Source organism: Copadichromis virginalis, linkage group LG3 (assembly GCF_057382275.1).
Source record: "Copadichromis virginalis isolate Kocher_CV1m ecotype Utaka linkage group LG3, C_Virginalis_male_GT1.1, whole genome shotgun sequence".
NCBI classification, from domain to species: domain Eukaryota; kingdom Metazoa; phylum Chordata; class Actinopteri; order Cichliformes; family Cichlidae; genus Copadichromis; species Copadichromis virginalis.
Window position 1 is genome coordinate 26,502,005 of NC_140620.1, and position 16,123 is coordinate 26,518,127.

The following is a 16,123-nucleotide window of genomic DNA, read 5'->3' on the forward strand; positions in this document are numbered from 1 at the left end:
GACTCGCAATATACCAGCAGACTAGTGGATCAATAGGTTCAAGTTAGCTATTCATTTCTAGTAGTTTAAAATACACCATCTACTAGTTTTATACATGATTTAGAGAACAAATACAAATAAGCAGACACTTTATAAGTCACAGCAACGTCCCCGCATTATCAGAACAGTTTGAACTTTTGCTAAATTTCAGTTAAAGTGTGTTTTAAATTGGTGTCACTAATCTTCTTTCTGCCGTAACAACTAAAGTCTTATTAGTCAATCAATGACTGAATGATTGTTTTTGACTACATCTTTTCTATTAAAAATAATGTTTGAGTTGTACAAGTTATTCTACAAATATTTAACTTAAATATAATATCTATGTTAAAGGATTCCTAGATCACCATATGACATGTAACGTTTACCTACAGTTGAAGTAGGTAAACGTTCCATGTTAAATTTAAATCAGGTATTTTTATCTCATAACAATGAGATATGGTGTAAGCTGTTGCTAACATATCAAAATGTCGTGTCGGAAACACTCTGGACTCGTCCGGGATTTGAACCTGGGCCTGCCTACACCCAAAGAGCTCGCAGATGTTTGGTTACTTTGTCACTATGCTGACTAACTGTCTTTGATTTGTTGGAAACGGTGATATTTAGCACAAAATCCAACAGGCTTTAAATCAGAAAGCTAATCTTTCACATACACCGTAATAATGAAATCACCGTCCTCCACTGCTTTATGTTGGCAGGTTCTAAGTAGAGAGAGTCTGACTAGACGTTGTTACTGGGAAGTGGAGTCGAGAGGGAGAGGGGTTAAAGTTGCAGTCACATACGAGAATGAAGAACATCAGTGTAGATTTGAAATGAATGCTAGAGGTGAAACACACCGTGGTGTAATAATCATTTATTACACACGGGCAATTCAGGATGTAATATAGATTCTAACTTGAAAGTTCCTCTTCGTAAGGTTAAGATTAGTGGTATAGGTTGTATCACAGAGTCTCCCGGCCTCCCCTTCCTACCTTGTACTCATACATGAGTAGTAATATGTATGTGCTTTTATCACCCCCCCACCCCCCCCGCCACCACCACCCACCAGCTCTTTTGCACTATTGTATTGTAGAGATGCTATATGCTCCTCAGCCCCCGAGCTTTACAGGGTTTAGGCTGATCGTTTATTTTTCTCAGTGTATGTAATGACAGGGAAAGTCTTATAGCTACCAGAGGGGTTGAAAACAGGAGGTTAAATCCTTACCCTCCAAAACTTCGAAGAGCGCACGACATGGTTTAAGGACTCCCCTTTTTATACAGGGGAGCAACTGGAGTGGTTTGCACTGTCTGTTTAGCCAGGTTGATGACGCCATCAAGAGGGACAGACACAACACTGCATACGAGGGTATTAGAAAACGCCTTGTTTTTGACAATTTAGTGTCAAAAACAAGGTGTTTTCTAATATTCCTATAGAGGATGCAGCGCAACTGTGGGACCTCGCAGAGGGTCTGCTAATCCAGACCCTGCCGACTCCTTCCCCCACTCCACAAGGCTGCACTGCAGACCCAACTGGATCAGACCTGTCAGAGGAAACAGTAATCAACATTAAACTCGCAACCCTCCACCTGCTGGAGATTGTGCTGAATGAGTATCAACAAGAGATAACGGGGATGTCCAAAACCATGGGCTGCATCTTCCTGAAGATGCATTTGTAGGCCGATTACATCACAGCCAGGTGACGAAGGCTGTCCAAAACTGTAGACTCCTCCAAATGCAGCTGACAAATGTGTCCTTTATTCAAATGCATCTGAGAACAGGTGAGTCTTCAACCTGGATTTAAATAAACTGAGTGTTTTAGCTGATCTGAGGCTTTCTGGGAGTTTGTTCCAGATATATGGAGCATAAAAGCTGAATGCAGCTTCTCCATGTCTGGTTTTGACTCTGGGAACTGATTAAAAAACCGGATCCAGATGACCTGAGGGATCTGGAAGGTTCATACTGGGTCAGGAGGTCACTGATGTATTTTGATCCTAAACCATTCAGAGCTTTATAAGATAAGATACCTTTATTAGTCCCACAAGGGGAAATTTCAGAACTTTAAAGTCTATCCTCTGACGAACAGGCAGCCAGTGTAAAGACCTCAGAGCTGGACTGATGTGGTCCACTTTTTTGGACTCGAGCAGCAGAGTTCTGAATGAATATTGGGTGTGGGGGGAGATTACCATTTTATGACTAAGGATGTTGTTAGAAACAGTTGGAAGTCACGCACACAAAGAGACACACATTCTCACACACTCACACACACACACACACACACACACACACATTCTCACATGCATACACATGTTTACACATACACACTCATAGTGCCTTGTCTTAGAACCATTTGGGTGGGAGGTGCTTTTGCTGTGATGTGTATTGTGTGAACTGTTTTGGGAGATTTGAGATCGGCCTGTAGTTGTTCATTTGTGTCATGTCAAGATTGTCCTTTTTCAGTATAGGTTTAATTACAGTTTTTAGTTGTTCTAAAAACACACCTGACATTAAAGAAATGTTGACGATCTGTAACAGGTCTGATTCCAAAGTCTTTGAGACCTTTTTGGAAAAAACTTGTTGGCAGGACATCTAAACAGCAAGAGGAGGAGTTCAGTTTACCTAAGATGTCCTCCAGGTCTTTGCTGTTAATAGGGTGAAACTATTTGATGGTGTTTAAACAGTTTTTTGGTGGACACAGTACATATCCTGGATCTGCTGTTGATGTACCAATTGTTTGTCTAATCTTTTTGATTTTGTCTGTGAAGAATTTGGCAAAGTCATTGCAGGCCATGGTCGAATGAAGTTCAGCTGCCACTGACACAGGAGGGTTTGTTAGCCTGTCAACTGTAGAAAATAAGACCCGAGCATTATGGCTGTTTTTAGTGATGATGTCAGAGAAGTTGGACCTCCTTGCACTCCTCAGTTGTAAATTATAATTGTGAAGTTTCTCTTTATAAATGTCATAATGAACCTGGAGGTTTGTTTTTCTCCATCTGCGCTCAGCTTTCCTACACTCTCTTTTTTCATTTTTCACCAGTGTGGAGTTTCTCCATGGAGACTTTTTCCTTCCAGAGATAACCTTCACCTTAATGGGAGCAATAGTGTCCATTACATTTAACATGTTAGCATTGAAGCTATTGACGAGCTCATTGACTGACCCTCTGGACAGGTCAGAGGTTAATGGGAAGACCTGGTTAAAAATCTCACTACCGTTTTCAGTTATACACCGTTTTGTGATCACTGCTGTTGATATATTTGTGTGGGCTGAAATTTTACTTTCAAAGAAAACACAGTAATGATCAGACACGCCCACATCAGACACAGTAACCTTTCAAATGCTCAGGCCCTTGGAGATCAGTAGGTCAAGAGTACGGATGGGTACCGGTATCCGGTGCCATGATGGCACCGGTTCTGACATAAACGGTAGTAACCAGACCGAAAAGCAGCGCACATTTCAGTGCTTTATTTCGGTGCTTTTTTTCCCTGAGATGTCATACACTTTGGATTCTAGCCAATCAGTTTACCTTTGCAAGCGTAGTAAGCAGGCCCAGGTACGTAAGTTCTTTTAGAGCAGAGCTACAGATTAAAAATGCCCAAGGCAAAGCGGTCAAAAGTCTGGCTGTACTTCACAGCAAAAGATGTAAACATATCAGATTGTAGCGGGAAAATGATTCTGTGAACCTTTCTGCAGATCTTTAGGAGTGCTCATCATTACATTGCATACTTCTCATTGCTCCTGTTCACTGTATTATTCCATTCTGTTCTATTCTGGTACATTGTATTAATGCATTACAGCACATACTGTTCAATTAGCAGCACTTCAGTTTTAAAATTAATAGCATAGAGTATGCAACATCATGTCAACTACATCATTAACAGATAATATTTTAAATTCTCAGTATCTCTCTTACACATGCAAACTCACACACACAAAAGCTATGTCCCAATTCATAGGCCGCACATTTTGGAAGACCCGGCCTTCGTGGTCTGCGTGGGCCGGCTCCTTCGAAGACCGAGAAGGCCTTCTGGTTGCATACTCTATGCTGATGCAAGCTCAGCAGCCTGCAACAAGTGCTTTAAGGTGATACTTAATACTCTGCCCCATTCATGAGAATATCATCAGGTAAACCAGAGACAGGCTCTAATGTTTTATTCTCCATAGCAATAATACTGACAATTAATTCGCGACTGTTACTCTTGAACATTGGTGAAAGCAAGAATGTCTGCCAAACTTATGCTAACGATTAAAACCACCTAAAGCTGCAAATAACACAGTAATATCAGCACTAAAGAAAAAGTCTAATCAATCATCAAAGAAACCAAAAAAGTGGCAGCAGTGTTTTTACATTACTTACCATTTGCAGTGGAAGAATACACTGACGGAATAAAACATGGGAGCCTTGTTTTCCTTACATGGCTAAACAAACACAAGATGAAGTCCCACCCAAATAAAGTCAGTCATTAACTAGACAACAAAAGTTTAACTAACAGGTGATGGTATGGTATGCAAAGAAGAAAAGCGCAACTGCAAGATCAGTAACAATGATTACAGAGAAAAAAAACTGTAGACTAAAACACACATTTATCCAGTTTTCTGTCAATGACTTCTGTCTATTTAAGTTTAATGAACTCGGCAGAGACGCCATCAGATTCACAAAGCCAAAGTCCAGCATAGAGCGGCTGAGTGAATGTGGTCTGGACTCTGTGGAGGAGAGTCATGGTTTCAGAGACGCTGTAGAAAGACAGAATACCTGCTCTGTGATCCAGGTACACTCCTACTCTGGAGGACCGAGGACCTGAGAGGACAGTTTGGATTTTGTTGTACCAAAATTCATATTTGTTGATATAACACTTCAGTGACCACGATTTTTGATTGAATCCAAAAAAACACAAGTCTGATTTTCCTACTCTTCGGATATTCTTGTATGTGACTGCTACTTCAACTCCTTTTCCTCTCCACTCCACCTCCCAGTAATAACGTCCAGTCAGACTCTCTTTACTCAGGATCTGAAGCCATCCAGTAAATCTGTCTGGATGATCAGAATAGGATTGTTCTTCTTTGGTATACATAGCTTTTCTGTTCCCCTCAGATAATAACAGATGTGTGTTTGCTGTGTTTGGATCCAGTGTGATTTCATGTGAATATTTTAAGAATCCAGCTCTGGTCTTTGGCTCTGCTGGTGACAGTAAAACATCCACTTCAGTGACTGTCAGTGAGATGTTTGTCCATTCCTCTCTCAGAATGTCCTGTAGTTTATCTCTGGTCTCTGACACAGCTGCTGTCACATCCTCAAAGTAGCTCAGAGGACGAATATTGATGCTGGATGAGTGTGTAGACTCACTGAGTGCTGACAGTGAGGGGTAGTTGTGTAGAAACTGGTTGTGATCCTCTGTGTGTGAGAGCTGCTCCAGCTCGCCGTCTTTCCTCTTCAGCTCAGCGATCTCCTGCTCCAGCTTCTCCTGAAGCTCTTTGACTCGACTCACTTCAGTTTCCTGCTGGGATCTGACCTGCTGCTTCACATCAGAGCTTCTTTTCTGGAGGAGACGGATCAGCTCAGTGAACATCTTCTCACTGTCCTCCACTGCTTTATCAGCAGAGCCATTGATGGCCTCCACCTCCTGTTGAAGCAGCTTCACATCTTTCTCTCGCTCCTGGATTCTCTGCTGGATGTTTAGTCGTCTCACCTCGAGCTCCTTCTGCTTCTCAGTCCTTTCTGCTGCAGCTGGGACTGTTTCATGGCCTTTATGTTCATCCATTGTGCAGAGATAACTGATACTCTGCTGATCAGTACGACAGAAAATCTTCATCACCTCATCACGACGAGAGCAGATGTTCTCCTGGAGCTTCTTGGAGGGGGCCACCAGCTTGTGTTTCTTTAATGGAGCTGCATCACAGTGAGGTTGGAGGTGTTTCTCACAGTAAGAGGCTGGACAAGATAAACAGGACTTGATGGCTTTCAGCTTCCTCCCAGTGCAGACATCACAGGCCACATCTTCAGGTCCAGCATAGCAGAGATCAGCTGGAGCAGCTTGGAGTCCAGTCTTCTTCAGCTGCTCCACTAAAGCTGCTAACATGGTGCTTTTTTCTAGGACAGGCCTCGGTGTGAAAGTCTTCCTGCACTGAGGGCAGCTGTGGATTCCCTTCCTGTCCTCTTCATCAAAGTGAGATTTAATACAGTTCCTGCAGTAGCTGTGTCCACAGGTTGTAGTCACCGGATCCTTCAGTAGATCCAAACAGATCGAACAACAAAAGGTTTCTCGATCCAGCTGAACTCCTTTTTCTGCCATTTCTCTGTGCCAGTAACAGTGACGGTTTCAGTTTCTGTTTTGTAGAAATGAAACTAGCCTGAGGTCTGAACTAAATGTGTGTCTGCAGTGAATGGAGCCTGTCAGCCCTTAGATATATATCTATATACGTAAGAGGAGAGAATGAGGAAATGCATGCACAAAGAGTAGTTTCTATGTTTAGAAGAGGAAGGAGTGGTCAGGTTGTGAGTGATTCCAGGAATAGGAGCCCTTTAAAGTAGACACTGTGTTTTATACCCTTTTCTGTACAGAGCATAATTAACAGAGTTTTTGTGTGTGTGTGTGTGTGTGTGTGGGGGGGGGGGGGGGGGGGGGTCAATTTTTCTTGGAGTCTCTCTTTTGAAACAACTCCTTTTTCATTTTTACATTTTTTTTGTTTTGTTTTGTAATCAGCTGTGTTTCAAATGATTTTTGGACATTTTTCTTCTGAAATTTTTTTTTCAAAGTCAAAAAATGGAGTTAACAGTCTATCAAATGAACAAAGGATTCAAACATCAATAAACATATAAGTAAGACATAAAAATCAATACAGAGATTTGCTTTATGAAAAAAGCAATGAAAATACATTTTTTATTATATTACTGATAATGAGTGAGGCAGTGCAACAGAGAAACAAAAACATCACCTTATTGGACACTTTGTCATGATCCCTGGTTTTAAACTGAGTTGCTGAATTTCAGTTTCTTTTGTCACAGTGTTTTTAGTTTCTGATTATTGTTCAGATAGATTTCTGATTCCTGTTTTGATTGTGTTGTCATTCCAGTCTTGAATTTAAATCCTTGTTGTGTTTGACTTGTACACTCTAAGAAATGATACACTGATGTTGCTAGCATTATGTAAACGTTTTATGTTAAAATTAATGTCACCAATTGATTTTTAACTCTAAGCACAAGGATATTGTTTTGATTTTAATTAATAACACAATATTTCAATACAACAAAATGCAGTACATTAAATCCAATGTAAAAAGTTCATTTAAAATGAACAGCACTTTAATTTGAAGAGGATTGTCCTAACAGGCTCTCCGTACTTCTCAGTTTGCACATGTGCAGTGTGGAAGTTTGAACAACCGCCATTTTCAACCGAAACTTGCATCATGTTGATGCAATCAGCATGGATAAAATCCATTGCCATTTGAGGATTATTTGGTAAGTACAACCATTTAAGGATGACAAATTTGGTTAATGTGTACTAAATGATAAACATCCGACATTTTCGGGAGTACTTCTGTATGTTTTATTTTAAAACAAATGATGTCTGGTAATTTTTTTTTTAGCATTCTAGCTTGTATGCCTCTCACAGGTGTTAGTAGTCAGGCATTTAACAAATATTATTGGGCCCACTTCGGTGTAATTTCCCAAAATGTTTTACGATTCATGTTAAGCTGCAACTTGCCTACTAAGAACTGCAGCTTTAAAATTACTCCCAACATCTACCGCGCATGCTCCCTGGTGTCAGTAATGAGCACCAGGAGCGCCAGCGATCCTATCCGTTTGAAGAATGAAATATATGTATAGTGTATTTTAGAAACATGCATCAAATAAGTTGCTACATTGTTTGAAGGAATTCTACCCCGTGTTGATATCTGGTTTAGTGTTAATATCAGTGATTAAAGTGTAAGACATGCATTTATCTTGTGTCATTAAAATGCAGCATTATGTGTAATACAGCTATATGTAATGCATTTAACTCCTTGTATCAGTTCCATTGATTATCAAAGTGACAATTTGTGTGTTCCCCCCTTCAATTTACGTTGGTCAGCTAGTTCTGTCTGTCAGTAGATGCAACAAAAGTGGCTCAGATGCGATTGTGGTTACTGTTATCTTTAATTGTAACTCTTGTTATCGTAATAAATACCAGAAAATATTGTGATAGGATTTTGAATCCATATTGCCGAGTTCTAATCTTCTATTTCATTTTAACATTTTTAGGGGTACAATTAATAATTATATTGTTGAACAGTCTAGAATTGATTAAAGCAAAAGTGAAAGCTTTCATGTATTGTCAAAATTGAAAAGCTTCTAGTTTTGTGTTCATATATTTGTTGATCTGACTCAGAAGAGTCAGTGCCTAACCAATCATTAACCTCACTGAATGTCACTAATGTGAGTTGTCAAACATTGTTTAATTACTCATCGCTAATCACTCATCTGTTAATATTTTTGACTTTGGTTTGGGAAGAGGTGGAAAAGAACCAAAATCTTGTCTCACATTGAGTTCTTATCCCCACCAGAATATCAGCATTGATGCTCGACGGGAATGCGTTCTAAAAACTATCTGTGTCTACTTAAATAAAAAGCCAGATGACCTGTTCAAGGAATTCTTGGTAAGTTAGAAAAGGGGAAAGATCAGTTTGTTTGTTTGTTTTTTTTTAAATTTGGGATAGTAAATTGAAGGTGGGCTCATTTGTTCATATGTATCTATATGCAAGTAACTTTTTCCCCCCTTTGTTTTCATTTTAAGGATGTGGATCTTAGTGCAAGAAGAGAAACGGAGCAGCTGACTTTAGGAGTCTGTGTTGTCAGACATGAAGGAGCAGACTCTGCAGATACACCTGAGGACATTTGTGTCATCATAGAAGGATACACTGTGCTGAAAGCTCTTAGTGATGTGGCAAAGGGGTGTGCCCTCCTGCTTGGACTAATCTACAGTCTAAATCTGAGGTACCCAAAGCACATGAAATACATATTTGAATTTCTTCAGAAGGTGCTGATGGAGTTGGATGGGAACAACCTATCCATGAAGGTGCAAGTTCTGAAAAACAAACTGCTTGAGTGAAGCCGCCTGCACTGAACTATAGAGGACACTGAACTGGTTACAAGATTCTCAAACCCATCTCCTTGCACTTTATAAACGGTTCAGTTTGAATTCCGCAAGAACTTCTGCAAGGCCTCTTACCTTTTGGCATGCTTTGTTCATGTTGAACTTTTACCACCATCCAGCTACATTGAACAAGACTGCTCCTAAGTTTGGACTTCATTTTAAGTTTTGAAAAACTGAAAGTTTTTTTAAATATGGACAAAAATGCCACTAAAAATCATTTCTACTTGTTGTTTATAGGACTGAATTGTGAGTTTTCCATTGTACCCAAAGCAAGTTTACATTAAGTCATGTTAAAAATGTTGGAATCACAACACTTTCCAGTTTTAATAACTTGATTTTTACATTCTGTATTATGTCTTCCTGAACTTAATATGCACTTGCATATATGTGAAGATATTTTTGTTTAGGAAAAAGGCATTGATCTAGAATTTTGAACAGCTCAAAGTTTGCTTCAGCACATTTTACACCAAGTGTTATTAAAGTTGGGTTAACTGAATAAAATTGTGTTTGATTTATTCAATTTACTTTAAATAGAGTAAGTAATTTAATCCTATAGTTTCATTAGAGCTCGTTTAGGGTTAGTCAATTTATCAGATGTACTTAAAATTTGTTGTTCAAATTAAATGTGTCATACATTTTAGATTTCACTAACCCAGTTGTGTGGAACCGGTTGACATAACTGGGTGGAGTAAATGCAACATCTTATTTTATAGAGTAGGTAGGGCTTGTTTTGGTTGAGTAGATTTTATTTAGTGTTGTCAATTTAAGTCAACATGTTAGTTAGATCAACATTATGATATTTAGTTAATACAACACCATTCTTGTGATTTTCATTTAATTAGCCAAAACTTGACAGATGTACTTAAAATTTGTTGTTCAAATTAAGTGTATCATACATTTTATATTTCACTAACCCAGTTATGTGGAACCGGTTGACATAACTGGGTGGAGTAAATGCAACATTTTATTTCTTGAGTTCTTGCAGTAGCTGTGTCCACAGGCTGTAGTCACCGGATCCTTCAGTAGATCCAAACAGATGGAACAAGAGAAGGTTTCTTGGTCCAGCTGAACTGTTTTATGTGCCATTTTTCCTGTCAGTGTCAGTGACTGTGTGAGTTTCTTTTGTTTTGGTGAAACTAGTTTGATCTCTGGTCTAAACATGCATTTCTGTAGTGAATGATGCCCATCAGCTCAGAAACATGACCACATGTTGGTTTCACACATCTTTAACCTGTATATCCAAACAAGGGAGCACAAACAACAGTAGGTCAACATCAAGTTTTTATTGAACATTATGAATGAGCAAGGTACCACAACGTTACATTGCAAACTAAGCTAGACATGCAAATGACAATGATTAGAACTTCTGGACCCTAAGACCTGTTTGTTTATGCAAAAAAAAGTGTTTAACAAGAATTTTGTAGCTCTGAAAACGCCACGTCCAGATGAACAGAATCAACTTTTTGCGATTTACTTACCTGGATTGAGCATGCATCAAGATAAGAATCATATTGGTTGGAAACATGGAACTTATTTATTTTATTCTAGTTAATTTTATATTATTATTATAATTAGTTGTAGTAGTAGTAGAGTAATATTTAATGTCAATTTAAACTAAACTAACACTTAAAATATATTTTTAAATTTATCTTGTGACTTCTTGTAGATCCCATCTGCAGTACATTCAAGGTCCACCAGATGGCTCTAGGTCACACTTTTAAAATCACAGCGTTTCTTATAAATTCACTCAGCATTAAGGAAATAAAATCTGATGCAGCATCAGGGTGATATAAAATTCAATATACAAGTACTATGTTGTGTATGATTTTTCTTCAGTGCTTTCAATTTTAGTACTTTGGTCCTAAAATGTTTGGACAATGTCAGTTTTTAAGGATTTGCTCACTTTTTTCACCACTTTGACAAAACAATCATTAAATTATTCTTTTAAAAATAATACTACTACATGAGAGCACAGGGTTGCACGTCACCCTGAAAACCATTCCCAACACCTTTTTCCTTCTTTATTTATTTATTTCTGATCAAATGTTATGATTTCCCAAGGAGATTTCCTAATAACGGTGACAGTTCATATGTACCTTACATACATGTTAGGTACATATGAACTGTCACCATGTCTGTCCTTACTTGTCGTCCCCTGTACGCTAGAAGTGCTGAAGTCTCTGAAGAGCTGCACTGGTTACTTTCGCAACGATTTGTTTGAACAGATTAAACTTGCACGTCAGTAAAAAAACAAACAAAAAACAATGTGAACATGCACAACAATCTCTTTAGCACACGCCAAGGAACACATCACAAACAGGTCAGTTATTTTTTTTAAAATGCTTTTATAATTTTATAGGTTCAAAAGAAAAAGAAGAGCGAGGACTTCTCCTCCACAACTTACCAACAGGCTGCACGAATCATGAACGAATCGTTCAATACTCCAGAATCACTTTACTGACTCATGAATCATGATTCACAAGCCCCACTGACTCACTGACTCATCCCTGTTGCTATTAGCAGCAATGTATCTAGCTTATAATTAAAATTGTGGAGAAAAACACAACATCCAGTATCGTAACAAAAAATTTCTGCTCTGAACTGGAAGAAAAAAACCCTGAGTAGAAGCTCACATCAAGAAAATAGCTCCTCGGTTCACAGTAGCATCGCTCTGCTAACATGCTAACAGCACATTTAAGCTACTCACCCCCTTCCTTCCTGTGCTGAATCATGTGAACGAATCACTCACTCATCACCCCCTCCCTCCTGGCTCACAGCTTCTTCTTCTGCTTGGTTGGCAACCAATGTTAAGGCGCATTACCGCCCCCTGGCTCACAGCTCAGTGGACATTTAGTTGAGAAAATATATATTTAACACATTTAAGGAAAATACTAATAAAATAAAAATAAACAAAATAAATGTTTATTAAGCAGTTTTGATAGGAAATTGCTTAATTTTAGAAATTTTTTAGCTCTTTTTTGCTCTATAAAATAGTTGTTTTTTTTATCATTCATCTTAGCAGTAGGATATACATGAAAAGAGAAACAAGTTAAGTTTCAGTGAAAATGTAAATTTTTTGCACTCTCTGGTCAACTGACTCAGTGAATCAAATGACTCAAAATATCCGATTCACTTTGGTGAGTGACTCATTAAAACCCGATTCAGTAAAAAGAATCAAATTTACCATCACTACTCGAAACGGAGCAAACTAACGGAAGCTGATCAGCTTCCGGGGGGCAGGGGGCGTAGTTAATATGGAATATACTTGTAGCGAACCACCGAATGAAGGATGACACTTTACTCATTAGGTTTTGAAGGCTTAATGGCAGTAAACCATTAACCTCACCATAGGAGCTGGGGATTTATACACAGAAACAGCGTGTAAGTTAAAAATCTACACTCTTAACAATCATAAACCTTACATCATAAAATAGGATTCAACATAAAATTTAACAAATGTAGCCTCTGTCACACAAAACATATAAACATGTCCTTATCTACGTCATGAAACTACCATGTGCCTCTATCAAGGGGGCTGCTAATGACAAAAGAAATCTCCAAGGGACTGATGCTAAAACTACGCCGACAGTGTTTCACGGGAAATCGTCCCTGCAAAATAAAAGCTTCTAAACTCAAACACAAAGCTGGTGATAGGAAACAGCGATAAGTGCCAAAATGAAGTGCAAGGAACTAAATAAAAGTATTTAGGGTTATTTACAATACTGTTTGCAAATGTAGTCAACCCTTCTCACGTTGTGTCAAAAAGGATAAGATGACAGAGGCGGGCGTTGTCACGGTCCTGGGTCGGTGACCCAGTGTTTTGAGTTCCTTGTGTCTCTGAGTTTTTGTATTACGATCTTAGTTCTCTTTGTTGCCCCAGTAGTCTAGTGTCTTAGTTCGGCTTTCTTGTATTCTCTTCAGTATTTTTTAGTAGCCGCCCTCTGTGTCTCCTTGTTATTGTTCTGTGTTTCTTAGTTGCTCTGTCTCCCCTTGTCAAGTCTGCATCTATGTTACATTTCCTGTTTTACTTTGAAGGCCTGTGTCCTACGTGAATGTATTGAGTTTCGCTTCCCTTGGGTCTCGTTATATCCGTCAAATCGTCAAACACTTAAAGTAGCATCACCCTGCCACTCCACCAACCTGTACAAGATGCCAACATGAAAAATTACTTTGTGAATAATAATTGTAGTTTTCCAGCTAACTTCACTATCTTCTCCTCGTTCTTCCTGTTCTTGTACAACCTCTCTCTCTTCATCCTCCTCACTAAACTAGAATTGTATTTGCTGGTAAATGACAAAAATATAATCTCATAATAATTATTAGAAGAGCAGTTTGGGATTTGTGATTGTTAACAGGACAACACACGGCTTAGTTATGTCAAATCATCATCACTGAATGTGGGTTAACAGAATCTACAGCTTTATCATTTGAGGTGAATTTGACCACATGTCCACTCTTACCTGTTTCTCTTTGCTCTCTCCCTCTCTGTCCTCCTCTCTCAGTCCTTGTTAAATGTTACAGTGGGGGGAAAAAACAACATGAACTGATCCATATCGGTGTATAACAATAGCTGGACACTCACAGGTGACATCATTTTGATTTGCTGTCACCTGGATCTGCAGCTGTACCGAAACACTGAAGCCCAGTTAGATCAGAATAGGAACAAAAATCGTTAAAAAAATAAAATAAAAATAATAAAGTTCATCAGCTTCTCAGCTGGCGACTCGCATATACCAGCAGACTAGTGGATCAGAAGGTTAAAGTTAGCTAATAATTTCAAGGGGTTTAAGCTAATATTATTGATGCTTTTTAGAGAAGAGATAAAAATAAGCAGACACTGTATAAGTCACAGCAACGTCCTCGCATTATCAGACCAGTTTGAACTTTTGTTGTATAGTTAAAGTGTATCATGACCTCTTTATCTTCTTTCTGACACACCAATGAATGTCTTATTAGTCAATTAATGACTGAATGAGTTTTTTTGAGAACATCATTTATGTTAATTAATTAATGTTTGAGTTATACAAGTTAACTTTGCAAAAGCTTAACTTAAATATGATATAAATGTTAAAGGATTCCTCAGTTGAAATTAGACATTTTCATCCATAACTATGACATAAATAAAGCATCCGAAAGCAATTCGGGCTCGTCCGGGATTTGAACCCGGGACCTCTCGCACCCAAAGCGAGAATCATACCCCTAGACCAACGAGCCACACGTGGTCACCCGTAGAGCTCACAGATGTTCGGTGATTTTGTCACTATGCTGACTAGCTTTCATTTGTTGTAAGTTGTTCTGTTTGGCAGCTAATCTTTCACATACACAGTAATAATGAAATCACCGTCCTCCGCTGCTTTATGTTGGCAGGTTCTGTGTGGAGAGATTCTGACTGGACGTTGTTACTGGGAGGTGGAGTGGAGAGAGAGGGGAGATGCAGTCACATACAAGAATGAAGAACATCAGTGTAGATTTAGATTTGCAGGCTGTAATATAGAATATTCTTAAATATGCTAACTTGAAAGGTCCTCTTTGTAAATCAGGTTAAGATTAGTGGTACAAGTTGTATCACAGAGTCTCCCAGCCCTCGCTTCCTACCATATACATGTTACAATTTGCTATGGGGGTGCTAGCTGTATTACACAAGGTCCTTACCCTTCATCTTTGTATATATGTATATAATAGGTAAATCTCAAATCAACCAATTATGGTGGGCCAATCTGAAGGAAACTTTACATGAACATTGTCAGACGTGGAGCAAATATTTAAATCTGTATGTTAAAAAACTAAACAAAAAAATGTATTATCCCAATTCTCACTTGAGACATGCAAAACAAATTTGCAGTGAGTGTACTTTGCATGTACAGTTATTACAGGTTCATGTTGTGGTTTCAGACAGGTTCTTTATGCTTGAATTTGTTGTGCAGGCTGTAAAGGTGGAAGCATTAATCTTCCTCTCTGTTTTTCTTCATTTTTTGTAATGAAATAAAGTGAGCTCAGTCTAATTTCACCCCATCAAAGTTGCTTGGCGTCTAGTCCATCTGCTCTGGTCCTGATATCAGTCTCATATATATTATAAAATCAGGACATTTGTGTTTGGTCATTTATTTTTTGTAACAGTGCTTCTTGGCAATGAACCTCACACCATTGTGTACACCTCTGTGAAACCTTAAATGGAGCCACATCTGTGAGGAAAATGCATTTGTGGGTTGAAATAAACAGGCTTTGGTATAAGAGTATTTAGTATTAGTGTATTATTAGATAACTAAATGTAATTTTTAAAAAGTTATGCCACCATTATTATAATGGTTGAGAGCTGCAGGTTTGCAGATATTTTGTTTTTCCACAGTAAACTAAACAACAGATTTTCACAACGAGACGTCAGCACACAGAGGAAGCTGTGAGGCGTTTGATTGGACAATGGCGGAGCGTTATGTAATTCAGGCGCCTGACGTCATCAAACCGCGCCAAACAAAGCTTCATGCGTAAAAGGGAGACAGGAGAACGGGATAAAGTTTAGTTTTTCTGAGGTTTGAGGTTTTGTAGAAGCGGAAAGTGTGTAATTTCAACGCTCTGGAGACATCTTCAGAGCCGAGGTGTTTGTTTGGAGCGGAAACGCTGAAGCTGCTGTGAAGAATAAACAAAGAAGAAAATGCCGGTTTTTAAATTTTAAAGTCCGAAGAGCGAGAGGAAAGCTCAAAACGTAAGTCCGTCTCGGTTTAAAGCTTTTAACATAGTCGTATTGATTTTTTTTAGTGGCTAAACAGGGTGGTTGTAAAAGTGACGGAGATATCGATGTTAACTATAGAGATACCCGATATTTTTTAGCTGCGGGCAGTTTGAAGTACGACATCATATGGGTAGTTATCAAAACACACACTTGTTGCAGGCAGGATTTGAGTCTCATTATACAAGTATGAACGGTAATGTTCGGAAACCTGGAGTCAGCAGAGACTGAAGAAGTCACTTGGATGAGTGATGAAAT

The 16,123-nt window shown here is 38.7% G+C and overlaps 2 protein-coding genes and 1 non-coding gene across 3 annotated transcripts in view; 1 reads left to right on the forward strand and 2 right to left on the reverse strand.

The window, feature by feature from the left end:
* Positions 1–4,151: 4,151 nt before the first annotated feature.
* LOC146713723 (tripartite motif-containing protein 16-like) lies at positions 4,152–6,309 on the reverse strand. The gene has a single exon (XM_085452705.1). The coding sequence runs from the start codon at positions 6,298–6,300 to the stop codon at positions 4,624–4,626; it is 1,677 nt and encodes a 558-aa protein (XP_085308831.1). The 5' UTR covers positions 6,301–6,309; the 3' UTR covers positions 4,152–4,623.
* A 7,974-nt stretch (positions 6,310–14,283) lies between these two features.
* On the reverse strand, positions 14,284–14,355 carry trnap-ugg (transfer RNA proline (anticodon UGG)). The gene has a single exon. It is a non-coding gene; the product is annotated as a tRNA-Pro (tRNA).
* A 1,251-nt stretch (positions 14,356–15,606) lies between these two features.
* LOC146713725 (F-box/WD repeat-containing protein 7-like) overlaps positions 15,607–16,123 on the forward strand; it is a 47,163-nt gene continuing 46,646 nt past the window's right edge. Inside the window, exon 1 of the mRNA XM_085450078.1 lies at positions 15,607–15,841. The gene's annotated coding sequence lies outside the window, so the exon portion shown is untranslated. The remainder of the gene's footprint in view (positions 15,842–16,123) is intronic.

Bases quoted from the DNA above. Each gene is read 5' to 3' on its own strand.
- LOC146713723 (XM_085452705.1), bottom strand. From the start codon at position 6,300: ATGGCAGAAAAAGGAGTTCAGCTGGATCGAGAAACCTTTTGTTGTTCG.